The sequence below is a fragment of the Salmo salar genome, unplaced genomic scaffold, assembly GCF_905237065.1.
Source record: "Salmo salar unplaced genomic scaffold, Ssal_v3.1, whole genome shotgun sequence".
Classification (NCBI taxonomy): domain Eukaryota; kingdom Metazoa; phylum Chordata; class Actinopteri; order Salmoniformes; family Salmonidae; genus Salmo; species Salmo salar.
In genome coordinates, this window is record NW_025548694.1 from 18,809 (window position 1) to 41,412 (window position 22,604).

A 22,604-nucleotide genomic window follows, 5' to 3' on the forward strand; every position below is an offset into this window, starting at 1 on the left:
AGCATTTAGCTAACCGTTAGCTCTAGACAGATAGCATTTAGCTAACCGTTAGCTTAGCGCTCCAGACTACCTAGAATATAAAATAGCATTTCTCAGACGTATAGAAAACATAGTGTATCTATAGCAACATCATCAATAGAAAAACCTGCATGGTTAGTTCCTTCATGTTAATAACATGTAATACTGGGGAAAGGTAATGCTGTATACTTCACTGTGTTAGGCATCTCTCTACTCAACATTAGGTTATACCTTCATCCCTCTATGTTCACAGTTGAAGGGATGAGAGATGGAGGGAGGGGTAGAGGAGGGGTGGAGGGAGGGATGGAGGGGGATGAAGGGAGGGGTAGAGGAGGGGTGGAGGAGGGATGGAGGGATGGATGGAGGAGGGATGAAGGAGGGATGGAGGGAGGGGTAGAGGAGGGATGGAGGGAGGGATAGAGGAGGGATGAGGGGGGAGGGGTAGAGGAGGGGTGGAGGGAGGGAGGGGTAGAGGAGGGGTGGAGGGAGGGATGGAGGAGGGATGAAGGGAGGATGAAGGGAGGGGTAGAGGAGGGATGGAGGGAGGGATAGAGGAGGGATGAGGGGGGAGGGGTAGAGGAGGGGTGGAGGGAGGGAGGGATAGAGGAGGGATGAAGGGGGATGGAGGGAGGAGGGGTGAGGACGAAGGAGGGGTGAGGAGGCGAGAGGAAGAGAAGGGAGGAAGCATCTTCAGACTATTGAGATTCAGCCGGCCTGAATTCCCTCCATTATTCAAACAATTCAGTTAGTGCTCTTGACAGATAGCATTTAGCCAACTGTTAGCTCTAGACAGACAGTTAGCTAACCGTTATCTCTAGACAATTAGCTAGCTAACCGTTAGCTCTAGACAGACAGCTAGCTAACCGTTAGCCAACCGTTAGCTCCAGACAGTTAGCCAACCGTTAGCTCTAGACAGAGTTAGCCAACCGTTAGCTCTTGACAGATAGCATTTAGCTAACCGTTAGCTCTAGACAGATAGCATTTAGCTAACCGTTAGCGCTAGACAGATAGCATTTAGCTAACCGTTAGCGCTAGACAGATAGCATTTAGCTAACCGTTAGCTCTAGACAGACAGCTAGCTAACCGTTAGCTCTAGACAGATAGCATTTAGCTAACCGTTAGCTCTAGACAGATAGCATTTAGCTAACCGTTAGCGCTAGACAGATAGCATTTAGCTAACCGTTAGCTTAGCGCTCCAGACTACCTAGAATATAAAATAGCATTTCTCAGACGTATAGAAAACATAGTGTATCTATAGCAACATCATCAATAGAAAAACCTGCATGGTTAGTTCCTTCATGTTAATAACATGTAATACTGGGGAAAGGTAATGCTGTATACTTCACCGTGTTAGGCATCTCTCTACTCAACATTAGGTTATACCTTCATCCCTCTATGTTCACAGTTGAAGGGATGAGAGATGGAGGGAGGGGTAGAGGAGGGGTGGAGGGAGGGATGGAGGAGGGATGAAGGGAGGATGAAGGAGGGATGAAGGAGGGATGGAGGGAGGGGTAGAGGAGGGATGGAGGGAGGGATAGAGGAGGGATGAGGGGGAGGGGTAGAGGAGGGGTGGAGGGAGGGAGGGATAGAGGAGGGATGAAGGGGGATGGAGGGAGGAGGGGTGAGGACGAAGGAGGGGTGAGGAGGCGAGAGGAAGAGAAGGGAGGAAGCATCTTCAGACTATTGAGATTCAGCCGGCCTGAATTCCCTCCATTATTCAAACAATTCAGTTAGTGCTCTTGACAGATAGCATTTAGCCAACTGTTAGCTCTAGACAGACAGCTAGCTAACCGTTAGCTCTAGACAGACAGCTAGCTAACCGTTAGCTCTAAACAGACAGTTAGCTAACCGTTAGCCAACCGTTAGCTCCAGACAGTTAGCCAACCGTTAGCCAACCGTTAGCTCTAGACAGTTAGCTAACCGTTAGCTCTAGACAGACAGCTAGCTAACCGTTAGCTCTTGACAGATAGCATTTAGCTAACCGTTAGCTCTAGACAGATAGCATTTAGCTAACCGTTAGCTCTAGACAGACAGCTAGCTAACCGTTAGCTCTTGACAGATAGCATTTAGCTAACCGTTAGCTCTAGACAGATAGCATTTAGCTAACCGTTAGCTCTAGACAGACAGCTAGCTAACCGTTAGCTCTAGACAGACAGCTAGCTAACCGTTAGCTCTAGACAGAGTTAGCCAACCGTTAGCTCTTGACAGATAGCATTTAGCTAACCGTTAGCTCTAGACAGATAGCATTTAGCTAACCGTTAGCGCTAGACAGATAGCATTTAGCTAACCGTTAGCTCTAGACAGACAGCTAGCTAACCGTTAGCATTTAGCTAACCGTTAGCTCTAGACAGATAGCATTTAGCTAACCGTTAGCGCTAGACAGATAGCATTTAGCTAACCGTTAGCTTAGCGCTCCAGACTACCTAGAATATAAAATAGCATTTCTCAGACGTATAGAAAACATAGTGTATCTATAGCAACATCATCAATAGAAAAACCTGCATGGTTAGTTCCTTCATGTTAATAACATGTAATACTGGGGAAAGGTAATGCTGTATACTTCACTGTGTTAGGCATCTCTCTACTCAACATTAGGTTATACCTTCATCCCTCTATGTTCACAGTTGAAGGGATGAGAGATGGAGGGAGGGGTAGAGGAGGGGTGGAGGGAGGGATGGAGGGGGATGAAGGGAGGATGAAGGAGGGATGAAGGAGGGATGGAGGGAGGGGTAGAGGAGGGATGGAGGGAGGGATAGAGGAGGGATGAGGGGGAGGGGTGAGGACGAAGGAGGGGTGAGGAGGCGAGAGGAAGAGAAGGGAGGAAGCATCTTCAGACTATTGAGATTCAGCCGGCCTGAATTCCCTCCATTATTCAAACAATTCAGTTAGTGCTCTTGACAGATAGCATTTAGCCAACTGTTAGCTCTAGACAATTAGCTAACCGTTAGCTCTAGACAGACAGCTAGCTAACCGTTAGCTCTAAACAGACAGTTAGCTAACCGTTAGCCAACCGTTAGCCAACCGTTAGCTCTAGACAGTTAGCTAACCGTTAGCTCTAGACAGACAGCTAGCTAACCGTTAGCTCTAGACAGTTAGCCAACCGTTAGCTCTTGACAGATAGCATTTAGCTAACCGTTAGCTCTAGACAGATAGCATTTAGCTAACCGTTAGCGCTAGACAGACAGCTAGCTAACCGTTAGCTCTAGACAGACAGCTAGCTAACCGTTAGCTCTAGACAGACAGCTAGCTAACCGTTAGCTCTAGACAGAGTTAGCCAACCGTTAGCTCTTGACAGATAGCATTTAGCTAACCGTTAGCTCTAGACAGATAGCATTTAGCTAACCGTTAGCTCTAGACGGACAGCTAGCTAACCGTTAGCTCTAGACAGACAGCTAGCTAACCGTTAGCATTTAGCTAACCGTTAGCTCTAGACAGATAGCATTTAGCTAACCGTTAGCGCTAGACAGATAGCATTTAGCTAACCGTTAGCTTAGCGCTCCAGACTACCTAGAATATAAAATAGCATTTCTCAGACGTATAGAAAACATAGTGTATCTATAGCAACATCATCAATAGAAAAACCTGCATGGTTAGTTCCTTCATGTTAATAACATGTAATACTGGGGAAAGGTAATGCTGTATACTTCACTGTGTTAGGCATCTCTCTACTCAACATTAGGTTATACCTTCATCCCTCTATGTTCACAGTTGAAGGGATGAGAGATGGAGGGAGGGGTAGAGGAGGGGTGGAGGGAGGGATGGAGGAGGGATGAAGGGAGGATGAAGGAGGGATGAAGGAGGGATGGAGGGATGGAAGGAGGGAGGGAGTAGGGATAGAGGAGGGATGGATGGAGGGAGGGAAGGAGGGAGGGATAGAGGAGGGATGAAGGGGGATGGAGGGAGGAGGGGTGAGGACGAAGGAGGGGTGAGGAGGCGAGAGGAAGAGAAGGGAGGAAGCATCTTCAGACTATTGAGATTCAGCCGGCCTGAATTCCCTCCATTATTCAAACAATTCAGTTAGTGCTCTTGACAGATAGCATTTAGCCAACTGTTAGCTCTAGACAGACAGTTAGCTAACCGTTATCTCTAGACAATTAGCTAGCTAACCGTTAGCTCTAGACAGACAGCTAGCTAACCGTTAGCTCTAGACAGACAGCTAGCTAACCGTTAGCGCTTGACAGAGTTAGCCAACCGTTAGCGCTTGACAGAGTTAGCCAACCGTTAGCGCTTGACAGATAGCATTTAGCTAACCGTTAGCTCTAGACAGACAGCTAGCTAACCGTTAGCTCTTGACAGATAGCATTTAGCTAACCGTTAGCTCTAGACAGATAGCATTTAGCTAACCGTTAGCATTTAGCTAACCGTTAGCTTAGCGCTCCAGACTACCTAGAATATAAAATAGCATTTCTCAGACGTATAGAAAACATAGTGTATCTATAGCAACATCATCAATAGAAAAACCTGCATGGTTAGTTCCTTCATGTTAATAACATGTAATACTGGGGAAAGGTAATGCTGTATACTTCACTGTGTTAGGCATCTCTCTACTCAACATTAGGTTATACCTTCATCCCTCTATGTTCACAGTTGAAGGGATGAGAGATGGAGGGAGGGGTAGAGGAGGGGTGGAGGGAGGGATGAAGGAGGGATGAAGGAGGGATGGAGGGAGGGGTAGAGGAGGGATGGAGGGGGATGGAGGGAGGAGGGGTGAGGATGAAGGAGGGGTGAGGAGGCGAGAGGAAGAGAAGGGAGGAAGCATCTTCAGACTATTGAGATTCAGCCGGCCTGAATTCCCTCCATTATTCAAACAATTCAGTTAGCGCTCTTGACAGATAGCATTTAGCCAACTGTTAGCTCTAGACAGACAGCTAACCGTTATCTCTAGACAATTAGCTAGCTAACCGTTAGCTCTAGACAGACAGCTAGCTAACCGTTAGCTCTAGACAGACAGCTAGCTAACCGTTAGCGCTTGACAGAGTTAGCCAACCGTTAGCGCTTGACAGAGTTAGCCAACCGTTAGCGCTTGACAGATAGCATTTAGCTAACCGTTAGCTCTAGACGGACAGCTAGCTAACCGTTAGCTCTAGACAGACAGCTAGCTAACCGTTAGCTCTAGACAGACAGCTAGCTAACCGTTAGCTCTTGACAGATAGCATTTAGCTAACCGTTAGCTCTAGACAGATAGCATTTAGCTAACCGTTAGCTCTAGACAGATAGCATTTAGCTAACCGTTAGCATTTAGCTAACCGTTAGCTTAGCGCTCCAGACTACCTAGAATATAAAATAGCATTTCTCAGACGTATAGAAAACATAGTGTATCTATAGCAACATCATCAATAGAAAAACCTGCATGGTTAGTTCCTTCATGTTAATAACATGTAATACTGGGGAAAGGTAATGCTGTATACTTCACTGTGTTAGGCATCTCTCTACTCAACATTAGGTTATACCTTCATCCCTCTATGTTCACAGTTGAAGGGATGAGAGATGGAGGGAGGGGTAGAGGAGGGGTGGAGGGAGGGATGGAGGGGGATGAAGGGAGGATGAAGGAGGGATGGAGGGAGGGGTAGAGGAGGGGTGGAGGGAGGGATGGAGGAGGGATGAAGGAGGGATGGAGGGAGGGGTAGAGGAGGGATGGAGGGAGGGATAGAGGGATGGAAGGAGGGGGATGAGGGGGGAGGGGTAGAGGAGGGGTGGAGGGAGGGAGGGATAGAGGAGGGATGAAGGGGGATGGAGGGAGGAGGGGTGAGGACGAAGGAGGGGTGAGGAGGCGAGAGGAAGAGAAGGGAGGAAGCATCTTCAGACTATTGAGATTCAGCCGGCCTGAATTCCCTCCATTATTCAAACAATTCAGTTAGTGCTCTTGACAGATAGCATTTAGCCAACTGTTAGCTCTAGACAGACAGTTAGCTAACCGTTATCTCTAGACAATTAGCTAGCTAACCGTTAGCTCTAGACAGACAGCTAGCTAACCGTTAGCCAACCGTTAGCTCCAGACAGTTAGCCAACCGTTAGCTCTAGACAGAGTTAGCCAACCGTTAGCTCTTGACAGATAGCATTTAGCTAACCGTTAGCTCTAGACAGATAGCATTTAGCTAACCGTTAGCGCTAGACAGATAGCATTTAGCTAACCGTTAGCGCTAGACAGATAGCATTTAGCTAACCGTTAGCTCTAGACAGACAGCTAGCTAACCGTTAGCTCTAGACAGATAGCATTTAGCTAACCGTTAGCTCTAGACAGATAGCATTTAGCTAACCGTTAGCTCTAGACAGATAGCATTTAGCTAACCGTTAGCATTTAGCTAACCGTTAGCTTAGCGCTCCAGACTACCTAGAATATAAAATAGCATTTCTCAGACGTATAGAAAACATAGTGTATCTATAGCAACATCATCAATAGAAAAACCTGCATGGTTAGTTCCTTCATGTTAATAACATGTAATACTGGGGAAAGGTAATGCTGTATACTTCACTGTGTTAGGCATCTCTCTACTCAACATTAGGTTATACCTTCATCCCTCTATGTTCACAGTTGAAGGGATGAGAGATGGAGGGAGGGGTAGAGGAGGGGTGGAGGGAGGGATGGAGGAGGGATGAAGGGAGGATGAAGGAGGGATGGAGGGAGGGGTAGAGGAGGGATGAAGGGGGATGGAGGGAGGGACGAAGGAGGGGTGAGGAGGCGAGAGGAAGAGAAGGGAGGAAGCATCTTCAGACTATTGAGATTCAGCCGGCCTGAATTCCCTCCATTATTCAAACAATTCAGTTAGCGCTCTTGACAGATAGCATTTAGCCAACTGTTAGCTCTAGACAGACAGTTAGCTAACCGTTATCTCTAGACAATTAGCTAGCTAACCGTTAGCTCTAGACAGACAGCTAGCTAACCGTTAGCTCTAGACAGACAGCTAGCTAACCGTTAGCGCTTGACAGAGTTAGCCAACCGTTAGCGCTTGACAGAGTTAGCCAACCGTTAGCGCTTGACAGATAGCATTTAGCTAACCGTTAGCTCTAGACGGACAGCTAGCTAACCGTTAGCTCTAGACAGACAGCTAGCTAACCGTTAGCTCTTGACAGATAGCATTTAGCTAACCGTTAGCTCTAGACAGATAGCATTTAGCTAACCGTTAGCGCTAGACAGATAGCATTTAGCTAACCGTTAGCTTAGCGCTCCAGACTACCTAGAATATAAAATAGCATTTCTCAGACGTATAGAAAACATAGTGTATCTATAGCAACATCATCAATAGAAAAACCTGCATGGTTAGTTCCTTCATGTTAATAACATGTAATACTGGGGAAAGGTAATGCTGTATACTTCACCGTGTTAGGCATCTCTCTACTCAACATTAGGTTATACCTTCATCCCTCTATGTTCACAGTTGAAGGGATGAGAGATGGAGGGAGGGGTAGAGGAGGGGTGGAGGGAGGGATGGAGGGGGGATGAAGGAGGGATGGAGGGAGGGGTAGAGGAGGGATGGAGGGAGGGATAGAGGAGGGATGAGGGGGAGGGGTAGAGGAGGGGTGGAGGGAGGGATAGAGGAGGGATGGAGGGAGGGGTAGAGGAGGGGTGGAGGGAGGGGTAGAGGAGGGATGAAGGAGGGATGGAGGGATGGAAGGAGGGAGGGAGTAGGGATAGAGGAGGGATGGATGGAGGGAGGGAAGGAGGGAGGGATGGAGGGGGATGGAGGGAGGGGTATGAAGGAGGGATGGAGGGAGGGGTGGAGGGAGGGATGGAGGGGGATGAAGGGAGGATGAAGGAGGGATGAAGGAGGGATGGAGGGAGGGGTAGAGGAGGGATGGAGGGAGGGGTATGAAGGAGGGATGGAGGGAGGGATGGAGGAGGGGTGGAGGGAGGGATGGAGGAGGGATGAAGGGAGGATGAAGGAGGGATGAAGGAGGGATGGAGGGAGGGGTAGAGGAGGGATGGAGGGAGGGGTATGAAGGAGGGATGGAGGGAGGGGTAGAGGAGGGGTGGAGGGAGGGATGGAGGGGGATGAAGGGGAGGATGAAGGAGGGATGAAGGAGGGATGGAGGGAGGGGTAGAGGAGGGATGGAGGGAGGGGTATGAAGGAGGGATGGAGGGAGGGATGGAGGGAGGGGTAGAGGAGGGGTGGAGGGAGGGATGGATGGAGGGATGAAGGGAGGATGGAGGGAGGGGTAGAGGAGGGATGAGGGAGGGATGGAGGGAGGGGTAGAGGAGGGATGAGGGAGGGGTGGAGGGAGGGATAGAGGAGGGATGGAGGAGGGATGAAGAGGGGATGAAGGAGGGATGAAGGAGGGAGGGAGTAGGGAGGGTGGGATGGAGGGAGTAGGGAGGGATGGAGGGGGGGCTGAAGGGAAGGAGGGAGGGATGAAGGGAAGGAGGGAGGATGAAGGGAAGGATAGATAGAGGTGGAGGGAGAAAGAGGAGGGAGGACCAGGTGTAGTGTGTCTCAGCGGTTGGATAACAGTCCATCATGATATCCTTCAGTCCTTTCCTCAGTAGCTGAAGTGGTCACATGGTCAGTCCAACAACCCCAGGACTGGGAGGCCCGTGATGGGGGGGAGGAGAGGAGGAGTAATGGTGGCAGGAGGCATCACATGATGTCTGTCCGTCGTCCAGATCCTCCCACAGACCTGGTGGACAGACAGACAGTAGGTCTGCGTCAGAAACAGGCGCGTCAGTCTGGCCTCGCCGCGTTAGAAACGAGGAGAACCCTGGGGTAGGGGGTATAACGAGGAGAACCCTGGGGTAGGGGAGAACCCTGGGGTAGGGGAAAACCCTGGGGTAGGGGGTATAACGAGGAGAACCCTGGGGTGGGGGGTATAACGAGGGGAACCCTGGGGTAGGGGGGGTATAACGAGGGGAACCCTGGGGTAGGGATATAACGAGGGTAACCCTGGGGTAGGGGGGTAGAACGAGGAGAACCCTGGGGTAGGGGGTATAACGAGGAGAACCCTGGGGTAGGGGAGAACCCTGGGGTAGGGGGGAATAACGAGGGGAACCCTGGGGTAGGGGGGTATAACGAGGAGAACCCTGGGGTAGGGGGGTTAACGTGGAGAACCCTGGGGTAGGGGGGTATAACGAGGGGACCCTGGGGTAGGGGAGAACCCTGGGGTAGGGGGTATAACGAGGGGAACCCTGGGGTAGGGGTATTAACGAGGGGAACCCTGGGGTAGGGGGGTATAACGAGGGGAACCCTGGGGTAGGGGGGTATAACGAGGGGAACCCTGGGGTAGGGGGTATAACGAGGGGAACCCTGGGGTAGGGGGTATAACGAGGGGAACCCTGGGGTAGGGGGTAGAACGAGGAGAACCCTGGGGAAGGGGGTATAACGAGGAGAACCCTGGGGTAGGGGAGAACCCTGGGGTAGGGGGTATAACGAGGGGAACCCTGGGGTAGGGGAGAACCCTGGGGTAGGGGGTATAACGAGGAGAACCCTGGGGTAGGGGGGTATAACGAGGAGAACCCTGGGGTAGGGGAGAACCCTGGGGTAGGGGGGTATAACGAGGGGAACCCTGGGGTAGGGAGTATAACGAGGAGAACCCTGGGGTAGGGGGTATAACGAGGGGAACCCTGGGGTAGGGGGGTATAACGAGGGGAACCCTGGGGTAGGGGGTATAACGAGGGGAACCCTGGGGTAGGGGGGTATAACGAGGGGAACCCTGGGGTAGGGGATATAACGAGGAGAACCCTGGGGTAGGGGGGTATAACGAGGGGAACCCTGGGGTAGGGGGGTATAACGAGGGAAACCCTGGGGTAGGGGGGTATAACGAGGAGAACCCTGGGGTAGGGGGTATAACGAGGGGACCCTGGGGTAGGGGAGAACCCTGGGGTAGGGGGGTATAACGAGGGGAACCCTGGGGTAGGGGGTATAACGAGGGGAACCCTGGGGTAGGGGGGTATAACGAGGAGAACCCTGGGGTAGGGGGGTATAACGAGGAGAACCCTGGGGTAGGGGAGAACCCTAGGGTAGGGGGTATAACGAGGAGAACCCTGGGGTAGGGGGTATAACGAGGAGAACCATGGAGTAGGGGGAATAACGAGGGGAACCCTGGGGTAGGGGGGGATAACGAGGGGAACCCTGGGGTAGGGGGGTATAACGAGGAGAACCCTGGGGTAGGGGGGGTATAACGAGGAGAACCCTGGGGTAGGGGGGGTATAACGAGGAGAACCCTGGGGTAGGGGGGTATAACGAGGAGAACCCTGGGGTAGGGGGGTATAACGAGGAGAACCCTGGGGTAGGGGGGTATAACGAGGAGAACCCTGGGGTAGGGGGTATAACGTGTGTGTGTATAGTCAGTGTGTGTGTGTAGTGTATAGTGTGTGTGTGTGTGTGTGTAGTGTGTGTGTGTGTAGTGTGTGTGTGTGTGTGTGTGTGTGTGTGTGTGTGTGTGTGTGTGTGTGTGTGTGTGTGTGTGTGTGTGTGTGTGTGTGTATAGTGTGTGTGTGTGTAGTGTAGTTACCTGTTCAGGTGATGAGGATTCCATCCTCTGTGATGTTCCTCAAGTTATTCTCTACCTCGTCCACGGTACTACACACACACACACACACACACACACACACACACACACACACACACGTGTAAATCAGACGTCGACGTGTTCGTGTTAACGTGTCTGGGTGTGTCCCGGCCCATTTTCCAAAAACCCAGGGGTCCATACTTACGACTATTATAAAACGTTTAAGCATCAGCCAATTAAAATCATTGACACAGTCGCATGTGATCAAAGGCTACAATGCTAGCTGTTCCCATTACATAACCTGGTACATTTAGCCCTATGCTAGCTGTTCCCATTACATAACCTGGCACATTTAGCCCTATGCTAGCTGTTCCCATTACATAACCTGGCACATTTGGGCCCTATGCTAGCTGTTCCCATTACATAACCTGGCACATTTAGCCCTATGCTAGCTGTTCCCGTTACATAACCTGGCACATTTAGCCCTATGCTAGCTGTTCCCATTACATAACCTGGCACATTTAGCCCTATGCTAGCTGTTCCCATTATATTATCTGGCACATTTAGCCCTATGCTAGCTGTTCCCGTTACATAACCTGGCACATTTAGCCCTACGCTAGCTGTTCCCATTACATAACCTGGCACATTTAGCCCTATGCTAGCTGTTCCATTTACATAACCTGGCACATTTAGCCCTATGCTAGCTGTTCCCATTACATAACCTGGCACATTTAGCCCTACGCTAGCTGTTCCCGTTACATAACCTGGTACATTTAGCCCCACGCTAGCTGTTCCCATTACATAACCTGGTACATTTAGCCCTACGCTAGCTGTTCCCATTACATAACCTGGCACGTTTAGCCCTATGCTAGCTGTTCCCATTACATAACCTGGCACATTTAGCCCTATGCTAGCTGTTCCCATTACATAACCTGGCACATTTGGGCCCTATGCTAGCTGTTCCCATTACATAACCTGGCACATTTAGCCCTATGCTAGCTGTTCCCATTACATAACCTGGTACATTTAGCCCTATGCTAGCTGTTCCCATTACATAACCTGGCACATTTAGCCCTATGCTAGCTGTTCCCATTACATAACCTGGCACATTTAGCCCTACGCTAGCTGTTCCCGTTACATAACCTGGCACATTTAGCCCTATGCTAGCTGTTCCCATTACATAACCTGGTACATTTAGCCCTACGCTAGCTGTTCCCATTACATAACCTGGTACATTTAGCCCTACGCTAGCTGTTCCCATTACATAACCTGGCACATTTAGCCCTACGCTAGCTGTTCCCATTACATAACCTGGCACGTTTAGCCCTATGCTAGCTGTTCCCATTACATAACCTGGCACATTTAGCCCTATGCTAGCTGTTCCCATTACATAACCTGGCACATTTGGGCCCTACGCTAGCTGTTCCCATTACATAACCTGGCACATTTAGCCCTATGCTAGCTGTTCCCATTAAGAACGTCTGTTAAATGACGTAACACGTTAATGTAACTAAGTCTCTGGATGAGAACGTCTGTTAAATGACGTAAAACACGTTAATGTAACTAAGTCTCTGGAGGAGAACGTCTGTTAAATGACGTAAAACACGTTAATGTAACTAAGTCTCTGGATGAGAACGTCTGTTAAATGACGTAAAACACGTTAATGTAAATAAGTCTCTGGATGAGAACGTCTGTTAAATGACGTAAAACACGTTAATGTCATATCTTACGTGATGAAGTCCCTGACGTCCTCTACTGTGAGTTCTCCGGTAGTGTCCAGGCTGAGGTCAGCCATGCTGAGGGGGGAGTCCAGAGGGGAGGGGGGAGGTGAGGAGGACAGGCCACACTGGGGGTCCTCGGTTAACCCTGGGGGGGGGGCAGGGGTTAGAGGTCAGACTGAGGTCATGTGAAAGGGGGGATTGGTTAACAGCAGGGCTAGTAAACTGTTAGCAGAAGGACCGATGTGAGAATCGTTCTCCACGTTACCTTCAGCCTGGTTCCGGTGAGTTCCGTTGGCCCGGAGAGGCACGGCTGCGTCGTCGCTACGGAGACAGAGAACAGCATCAGAGCAGTAGCTCACTGTCGTTGTTGTCGATACCTGGGTAACAACTTCCTGTGAAAGTTTATATATCGTGGGGGGTAAACTTCCTGTAAAGTTTATATATCGTGGGGGGTAAACTTCCTGTTTAGTTTATATATCGTGGGGGGTAAACTTCCTTTTAATGTGTTGGGCTTTTCTGTATAAACACAACTTTTCACCTGATAAATGTTTTATTTATGGGATAACGGGTCGATTTTACATAGAAACAAGATGTTATTGGTTCCTGGAAAAACATTGTCCTTGTCAGCCAATTATTTAGCATTAGTTGGAATCTATTTAACGCGGAGATAATTTACGGCAAGCAAGGAATATGACACTGTTTATTAAAAGTTTATATACCTAGCGGGATAAAATCTTTACTTCAGAATGTAATTTTGTAATATATCTCTGATTGTAACCGATATCCAGGTGAATTTAGCATTGGTTTAACTAGATAAGAAATTCCAACAATTGTTTATTAAGGGATATTTTCGACAGGAAAGTCTGTTCCCCTCTGCGATATTTTGTTGGGCTTCATCGGTTTTTGATGATGTAAAAACGAGCGCCGTGCTCGGATCACTTCACACAGATTCACGGCTTGATTTCTAAATACAGACCTGGTGGACTAGAAACTGAATCTATTGAACAATTATTTTTTAATATTTTTGTAATTGTTTACATAGTGAGGTGTTCTGGACTGGATGTAAAACTAATAGATATATATATATATATATATATATATATATATATATATATATATATATATATCTATCTATCTTGGCCACAAAAATACATACAACCGTTGAAATATCTTAAGTTTAACATATTATTTTTACTACACACTGATTCCAATTGATTTTACACAAATCAAAATTTATCAAAATTTATGAAGAACAAAAAAAAAAAAGGCTATTTTTTTAATTTTTTATTTTTTAAAATCTGAAATTCGGAAAACAATTTAGAATCATTAAACCGTATGCAAAAAAAAAAAAAAAAAGTCAAATAAATGTTAATAAATAAATAAATAAATGTATTTGCTACACGTCTGTATTTGATATAATGTATTATTTATATTATTATTATTATTATTTTTAAAAAGTATATTCCTTATTTCTTTGTGGAATCTGATGTTGGGAGATTAATTTGGGGGGGGAAGACCCTTTCCTGTTTCAGCATGACAACGCCCCCCTTTGTGCGCAAGGTCCATACAGAAATGGTTTGTCGAGATCATTGTGGAAGAACTTGACTGGACCTGCACAGAGCCCTGACCTCAACCCCATCGAACACCTTTTGGATGAATTGGAACGCCGACTGCGAGCCAGGACCTAATCGCCCAATATCAGTGCCCCGACCTCACTAATGTTCTTGTGGCTGAATGGAAGCAAGTCCCCCTCAGCAATGTTCCAACATCTAGTGGAAAGCCTTCCCAGAAGAGTGGAGGCTGTTATAGCAGCAAAGGGGGGGACCAACTCCATATTAATGCCTTCCCTGAAGAGTGGAGGCTGTTATAGCAGCAAAGGGGGGACCAACTCCATATTAATGCCTTCCCTGAAGAGAGGAGGCTGTTATAGCAGCAAAGGGGGGACCAACTCCATATTAACACAGGAGGTGTGAGGACAAGAGAGGACAGGAGGAGTGAGGACAGGAGAGGACAGGAGGTGTGAGGACAGGAGGTGTGAGGACAGGAGGTGTGAGGACAGGAGAGGACAGGAGGTGTGAGGACAGGAGAGGACAGGAGGTGTGAGGACGGGAGAGGACGGGAGGTGTGAGGACAGGAAGTGTGAGGACAGGAGAGGACAGGAGGTGTGAGGACGGGAGAGGACGGGAGGTGTGAGGACAGGACGTGTGAGGACAGGAGAGGACAGGAGGTGTGAGGACGGGAGAGGACGGGAGGTGTGAGGACAGGAGGTGTGAGGACAGGAGAGGACAGGAGAGGACAGGAGGTGTGAGGACAGGAGGTGTGAGGACAGGAGGTGTGAGGACGGGAGAGGCCAGGAGTTGTGAGGACGGGAGAGGACGGGAGAGGACGTTAGTGTAGTGACCTGATGATTTGGTCCAGCGGTCGCTCCAGCTCCACAGCACACAGAGGTTCAGTGATGACTTTAGCTGACAGGGAGAAACGCTGGTACTCTGATGGAGAGATCAGGTAGAACCCTGCACACACACAGAGAGACATCAGGTAGAACCATACACACACAGAGAGAGATCAGGTAGAACCCTACACACACACAGAGAGACATCAGGTAGAACCCTGCACACACAGAGAGAGATCAGGTAGAACCCTACACACACAGAGAGAGATCAGGTAGAACCCTGCACACACAGAGAGAGATCAGGTAGAACCCTACACACACAGAGAGAGATCAGGTAGAACCCTGCACACACACACAGAGAGAGATCAGGTAGAACCCTGCACACACACAGAGAGAGATCAGGTAGAACCCTACACACACACAGAGAGAGATCAGGTAGAACCCTACACACACACAGAGAGAGATCAGGTAGAACCCTACACACACACAGAGAGAGATCAGGTAGAACCATACACACACAGAGAGAGATCAGGTAGAACCATACACACACAGAGAGAGATCAGGTAGAACCATACACACACAGAGAGAGATCAGGTAGAACCCTACACACACACAGAGAGATCAGGTAGAACCCTACACACACAGAGATCAGGTAGAACCCTACACACACAGAGAGATCAGGTAGAACCCTACACACACAGAGAGACATCAGGTAGAACCCTGCACACACAGAGAGAGATCAGGTAGAACCCTACACACACAGAGAGAGATCAGGTAGAACCCTACACACACAGAGAGACATCAGGTAGAACCCTGCACACACAGAGAGAGATCAGGTAGAACCCTACACACACAGAGAGAGATCAGGTAGAACCCTACACACACAGAGAGATCAGGTAGAACCCTACACACACAGAGAGACATCAGGTAGAACCCTGCACACACAGAGAGAGATCAGGTAGAACCCTACACACACAGAGAGAGATCAGGTAGAACCCTGCACACACAGAGAGAGATCAGGTAGAACCCTACACACACAGAGAGACAGACGGAAACAATATTGCTGTGTGTGTTTTGCAGTGTGTGTGTTTTGCAGTGTGTGTGTGTGTGTGTGTGTGTGTGTGTGTGTGTTTTGCAGTGTGTGTGTGTGTGTGTGTGTTTTGCAGTGTGTGTGTGTGTGTTTTGCAGTGTGTGTGTGTGTGTTTTGCAGTGTGTGTGTGTGTGTGTGTGTGTGTGTGTGTGTGTGTGTGTGTGTGTGTGTGTGTGTGTGTGTGTGTGTGTGTGTTTTGCAGTGTGTGTGTGTGTGTGTGTGTGTGTGTTTTGCAGTGTGTGTGTGTGTGTGTGGTAGTGTGTGTGTGCGCGTTCTCACCCTGGCCGTTCTTGGTGAAGACACAGGAAGCGATGCCGCTGATGTCCTCTTTACGGATACAGTCATAACGCACCTACAGACAGACGGAGGTTAACGTTTTAGTGACAGGGGGAAGTATTCGGAAATTCGGATGAATGACGTGCCCAATTTAAACTGCCTGCTACTCAGGCCCAGAAGGTAGGATATACATATTATTAGTAGATTTGGATAGAAAACACCCTGAAGTTTCTAAAACTGTTTGAATGATGTCTGTGAGTATAACAGAACTCATATGACAGGCAAAAACCTGACACAAAAATCCAACCAGGAAGTGAGTTGTAGTTCTATCTAATCCCTATTCAAACTACAGTGTCTGTGGGGTCACGTTGCACTTCCTAAGGCTTCCATTGGCTGTCAACAGCCTTTAGAAGCATGTTTCATCCTTCTCCTGTTACTGGGCAGAGAATAGGGAGCTCAGTCAATCAGTGGACTGCCTGTGACCAGTGAGTTGTTTACTGCGCGGGCACACTGGCACGCCTCTCCTCCTTTTTCCCCTCTGTAATGAATACGCTATTGTCCGTTTGGAATATTATCGATGTTTTACGTTAAAAAGACCCTAAAGATTGATTGTAAACATCGTTTGACATGTTTCTACGAACGTTAATGGAACTTTTTTGACTTTTCGTCTCTGGTACTGCGCTCGCGCGTTATGCCTTTGGATAAGCGACCTGAACGCGCAAACAAAACGGAGGTATTTGGACATAAATATGGATTATTTAGAACAAAAACAACATTTCTTGTGGAAGTGGGAGTCCTGGGAGTGTATTCCGACGAAGATCAGCAAAGGTAAGAGAATATTTATAATAGTAATTCTGAGTTTAGTTGACTCCAGAACTTGGCGGGTAACTGTATAGCTCACCGTGATGGCTGATCTCTGTAATCAGAATATTGAACAATGTGCTTTCTCCGTAAAGCTATTTTAAAATCTGACACAGCGGTTGCATTAAGGAGAAGTGTAATTATAATTGAATATAATAGTTTGAGAAAGTTGAAATATGAGATTTTTGTTGTTTTGAATTTGGCTGTTGGGACAGAGAAGTTAACACACACACACACACACACACACACACACACTGCAACACACACACACACACACACACACACACACACACACACACACACACACACACACACACACACAGCAACACACACACACACTGCAACACACACACACACACACTGCAACACACACACACACTGCAACACACACACACACACACACACACTGCAACACACACACACACACACACACACTGCAAACACACACACACACACACACACACACACACACACTGCAAACACACACACACACACACACACACACACACACACACACACACACACTGCAACACACACACACACACACACACACACACACACACACTGCAACACACACACACACTGCAACACACACACACACACACACACACACACTGCAAACACACACACACACACACACACACACACACACACACAGCAACACACACACACACTGCAACACACACACACACACACACACACACACACACACACACACACACAGCAACACACACACACACACACACTGCAACACACACACACACTGCAACACACACACACACACACACACACACACACACACACTGCAACACACACTGCAACACACACACACACTGCAACACACACACAGACCCCCCCTACCTGTGGTCGTAGGACAGGTACATTAAACAGGTGAAGATCTCCCAGGTTAGTCAGACCCCCCCCCTACCTGTGGTCGTAGGGCAGGTACATTAAACAGGTGAAGATCTCCCAGGTTAGTCAGACCCCCCCCCTACCTGTGGTCGTAGGACAGGTACATTAAACAGGTGAAGATCTCCCAGGTTAGTCAGACCCCCCCCTACCTGTGGTCGTAGGACAGGTACATTAAACAGGTGAAGATCTCCCAGGTTAGTCAGACCCCCCCCCTACCTGTGGTCGCAGGACAGGTACATTAAACAGGTGAAGGTCTCCCAGGTTAGTCAGACCCCCCCTACCTGTGGTCGTAGGACAGGTACATTAAACAGGTGAAGATCTCCCAGGTTAGTCAGACCCCCCCCTACCTGTGGTCGTAGGACAGGTACATTAAACAGGTGAAGGTCTCCCAGGTTAGTCAGACCCCCCCCCCCTACCTGTGGTCGTAGGACAGGTACATTAAACAGGTGAAGATCTCCCAGGTTAGTCAGACCCCCCCCCTACCTGTGGTCGTAGGACAGGTACATTAAACAGGTGAAGATCTCCCAGGTTAGTCAGACCCCCCCACCCCCCCTACCTGTGGTCGTAGGACAGGTACATTAAACAGGTGGTCTCCCAGGTTAGTCAGACCCCCCCCTACCTGTGGTCGTAGGACAGGTACATTAAACAGGTGAAGATCTCCCAGGTTAGTCAGACCCCCCCCCCTACCTGTGGTCGTAGGACAGGTACATTAAACAGGTGAAGATCTCCCAGGTTAGTCAGACCCCCCCTACGAGTGGTCGTAGGACAGGTACATTAAACAGGTGAAGGTCTCCCAGGTTAGTCAGACCCCCCCCTACCTGTGGTCGTAGGACAGGTACATTAAACAGGTGAAGATCTCCCAGGTTAGTCAGACCCCCCCCCTACCTGTGGTCGTAGGACAGGTACATTAAACAGGTGAAGATCTCCCAGGTTAGTCAGACCCCCCCCCTACCTGTGGTCGTAGGACAGGTACATTAAACAGGTGAAGATCTCCCAGGTTAGTCAGACCCCCCCCTACCTGTGGTCGTAGGACAGGTACATTAAACAGGTGAAGATCTCCCAGGTTAGTCAGACCCCCCCCTACCTGTGGTCGTAGGACAGGTACATTAAACAGGTGGTCTCCCAGGTTAGTCAGACCCCCCCCTACCTGTGGTCGTAGGACAGGTACATTAAACAGGTGGTCTCCCAGGTTAGTCAGACCCCCCCCTACCTGTGGTCGTAGGACAGGTACATTAAACAGGTGGTCTCCCAGGTTAGTCAGACCCCCCCCCTACGAGTGGTCGTAGGACAGGTACATTAAACAGGTGAAGGTCTCCCAGGTTAGTCAGACCCCCCCCTACCTGTGGTCGTAGGACAGGTACATTAAACAGGTGGTCTCCCAGGTTAGTCAGACCCCCCCCCCCTACCTGTGGTCGTAGGACAGGTACATTAAACAGGTGAAGATCTCCCAGGTTAGTCAGACCCCCCCCCTACCTGTGGTCGTAGGACAGGTACATTAAACAGGTGGTCTCCCAGGTTAGTCAGACCCCCCCCTACCTGTGGTCGTAGGACAGGTACATTAAACAGGTGGTCTCCCAGGTTAGTCAGACCCCCCCCTACCTGTGGTCGTAGGACAGGTACATTAAACAGGTGGTCTCCCAGGTTAGTCAGACCCCCCCCTACCTGTGGTCGTAGGACAGGTACATTAAACAGGTTAAGGTCTCCCAGGTTAGTCAGACCCCCCCCCTACCTGTGGTCGTAGGACAGGTACATTAAACAGGTGAAGATCTCCCAGGTTAGTCAGACCCCCCCCTACCTGTGGTCGTAGGACAGGTACATTAAACAGGTGAAGATCTCCCAGGTTAGTCAGACCCCCCCCTACCTGTGGTCGTAGGACAGGTACATTAAACAGGTGGTCTCCCAGGTTAGTCAGACCCCCCCTACCTGTGGTCGTAGGACAGGTACATTAAACAGGTGGTCTCCCAGGTTAGTCAGACCCCCCCCTACCTGTGGTCGTAGGACAGGTACATTAAACAGGTGGTCTCCCAGGTTAGTCAGACCCCCCCCTACCTGTGGTCGTAGGACAGGTACATTAAACAGGTTAAGGTCTCCCAGGTTAGTCAGACCCCCCCCCTACCTGTGGTCGTAGGACAGGTACATTAAACAGGTGAAGATCTCCCAGGTTAGTCAGACCCCCCCTACCTGTGGTCGTAGGACAGGTACATTAAACAGGTGAAGGTCTCCCAGGTTAGTCAGACCCCCCCCTACCTGTGGTCGTAGGACAGGTACATTAAACAGGTGAAGATCTCCCAGGTTAGTCAGACCCCCCCCTACCTGTGGTCGTAGGACAGGTACATTAAACAGGTGAAGGTCTCCCAGGTTAGTCAGACCCCCCCCCTACCTGTGGTCGTAGGACAGGTACATTAAACAGGTGGTCTCCCAGGTTAGTCAGACCCCCCCTACCTGTGGTCGTAGGACAGGTACATTAAACAGGTGAAGATCTCCCAGGTTAGTCAGACCCCCCCCCTACCTGTGGTCGTAGGACAGGTACATTAAACAGGTGAAGATCTCCCAGGTTAGTCAGACCCCCCCTACCTGTGGTCGTAGGACAGGTACATTAAACAGGTGGTCTCCCAGGTTAGTCAGACCCCCCCCTACCTGTGGTCGTAGGACAGGTACATTAAACAGGTGAAGGTCTCCCAGGTTAGTCAGACCCCCCCCCCTACCTGTGGTCGTAGGACAGGTACATTAAACAGGTGAAGATCTCCCAGGTTAGTCAGACCCCCCCCCTACCTGTGGTCGTAGGACAGGTACATTAAACAGGTGAAGATCTCCCAGGTTAGTCAGACCCCCCCCTACCTGTGGTCGTAGGACAGGTACATTAAACAGGTGAAGATCTCCCAGGTTAGTCAGACCCCCCCCCTACCTGTGGTCGTAGGACAGGTACATTAAACAGGTGAAGATCTCCCAGGTTAGTCAGACCCCCCCCTACCTGTGGTCGTAGGACAGGTACATTAAACAGGTGAAGATCTCCCAGGTTAGTCAGACCCCCCCCTACCTGTGGTCGTAGGACAGGTACATTAAACAGGTGAAGATCTCCCAGGTTAGTCAGACCCCCCCCCCTACCTGTGGTCGTAGGACAGGTACATTAAACAGGTGAAGGTCTCCCAGGTTAGTCAGACCCCCCCCTACCTGTGGTCGTAGGACAGGTACATTAAACAGGTGAAGGTCTCCCAGGTTAGTCAGACCCCCCCCTACCTGTGGTCGTAGGACAGGTACATTAAACAGGTGAAGATCTCCCAGGTTAGTCAGACCCCCCCCTACCTGTGGTCGTAGGACAGGTACATTAAACAGGTGAAGGTCTCCCAGGTTAGTCAGACCCCCCCCCTACCTGTGGTCGTAGGACAGGTACATTAAACAGGTGAAGATCTCCCAGGTTAGTCAGACCCCCCCCCTACCTGTGGTCGTAGGACAGGTACATTAAACAGGTGAAGATCTCCCAGGTTAGTCAGACCCCCCCCTACCTGTGGTCGTAGGACAGGTACATTAAACAGGTGAAGATCTCCCAGGTTAGTCAGACCCCCCCTACCTGTGGTCGTAGGACAGGTACATTAAACAGGTGAAGGTCTCCCAGGTTAGTCAGACCCCCCCCTACCTGTGGTCGTAGGACAGGTACATTAAACAGGTGAAGGTCTCCCAGGTTAGTCAGACCCCCCCCACCTGTGGTCGTAGGACAGGTACATTAAACAGGTGAAGATCTCCCAGGTTAGTCAGACCCCCCCCTATCTGTGGTCGTAGGACAGGTACATTAAACAGGTGAAGATCTCCCAGGTTAGTCAGACCCCCCTACCTGTGGTCGTAGGACAGGTACATTAAACAGGTGGTCTCCCAGGTTAGTCAGACCCCCCCCTATCTGTGGTCGTAGGACAGGTACATTAAACAGGTGAAGATCTCCCAGGTTCGTCAGACCCCCCCCCTACCTGTGGTCGTAGGACAGGTACATTAAACAGGTGAAGGTCTCCCAGGTTAGTCAGACCCCCCCCCCCTACCTGTGGTCGTAGGACAGGTACATTAAACAGGTGAAGGTCTCCCAGGTTAGTCAGACCCCCCTACCTGTGGTCGTAGGACAGGTACATTAAACAGGTGAAGGTCTCCCAGGTTAGTCAGACCCCCCCTACCTGTGGTCGTAGGACAGGTACATTAAACAGGTGAAGATCTCCCAGGTTAGTCAGACCCCCCCCCCTACCTGTGGTCGTAGGACAGGTACATTAAACAGGTGAAGATCTCCCAGGTTAGTCAGACCCCCCCCTACCTGTGGTCGTAGGACAGGTACATTAAACAGGTGAAGGTCTCCCAGGTTAGTCAGACCCCCCCCCTACCTGTGGTCGTAGGACAGGTACATTAAACAGGTGAAGGTCTCCCAGGTTAGTCAGACCCCCCCCTACCTGTGGTCGTAGGACAGGTACATTAAACAGGTGAAGGTCTCCCAGGTTAGTCAGACCCCCCCCCCTACCTGTGGTCGTAGGACAGGTACATTAAACAGGTGAAGGTCTCCCCGGTTAGTCAGACCCCCCCCCTACCTGTGGTCGTAGGACAGGTACATTAAACAGGTGAAGGTCTCCCAGGTTAGTCAGACCCCCCCCTACCTGTGGTCGTAGGACAGGTACATTAAACAGGTGAAGATCTCCCAGGTTAGTCAGACCCCCCCCCTACCTGTGGTCGTAGGACGGGTACATTAAACAGGTGAAGGTCTCCCAGGTTAGTCAGACCCCCCCCCTACCTGTGGTCGTAGGACAGGTACATTAAACAGGTGAAGGTCTCCCAGGTTAGTCAGACCCCCCCCTACCTGTGGTCGTAGGACAGGTACATTAAACAGGTGAAGATCTCCCAGGTTAGTCAGACCCCCCCCTACCTG

At 49.7% G+C, this 22,604-nt stretch overlaps 1 protein-coding gene across 1 annotated transcript in view; it reads right to left on the bottom strand.

Moving 5' to 3' along the window:
• Positions 1–8,338: 8,338 nt before the first annotated feature.
• Positions 8,339–22,604, bottom strand: part of LOC106595760 (lethal(2) giant larvae protein homolog 1) — a 115,601-nt gene continuing 101,335 nt past the window's right edge. The window contains 6 exon segments of the mRNA XM_045712661.1: positions 8,339–8,631; positions 10,462–10,529; positions 12,189–12,324; positions 12,445–12,500; positions 14,581–14,692; positions 15,941–16,013. Coding sequence (XP_045568617.1) covers positions 10,466–10,529; positions 12,189–12,324; positions 12,445–12,500; positions 14,581–14,692; positions 15,941–16,013 — 441 coding nt within the window. The 3' untranslated portion in view covers positions 8,339–8,631; positions 10,462–10,465.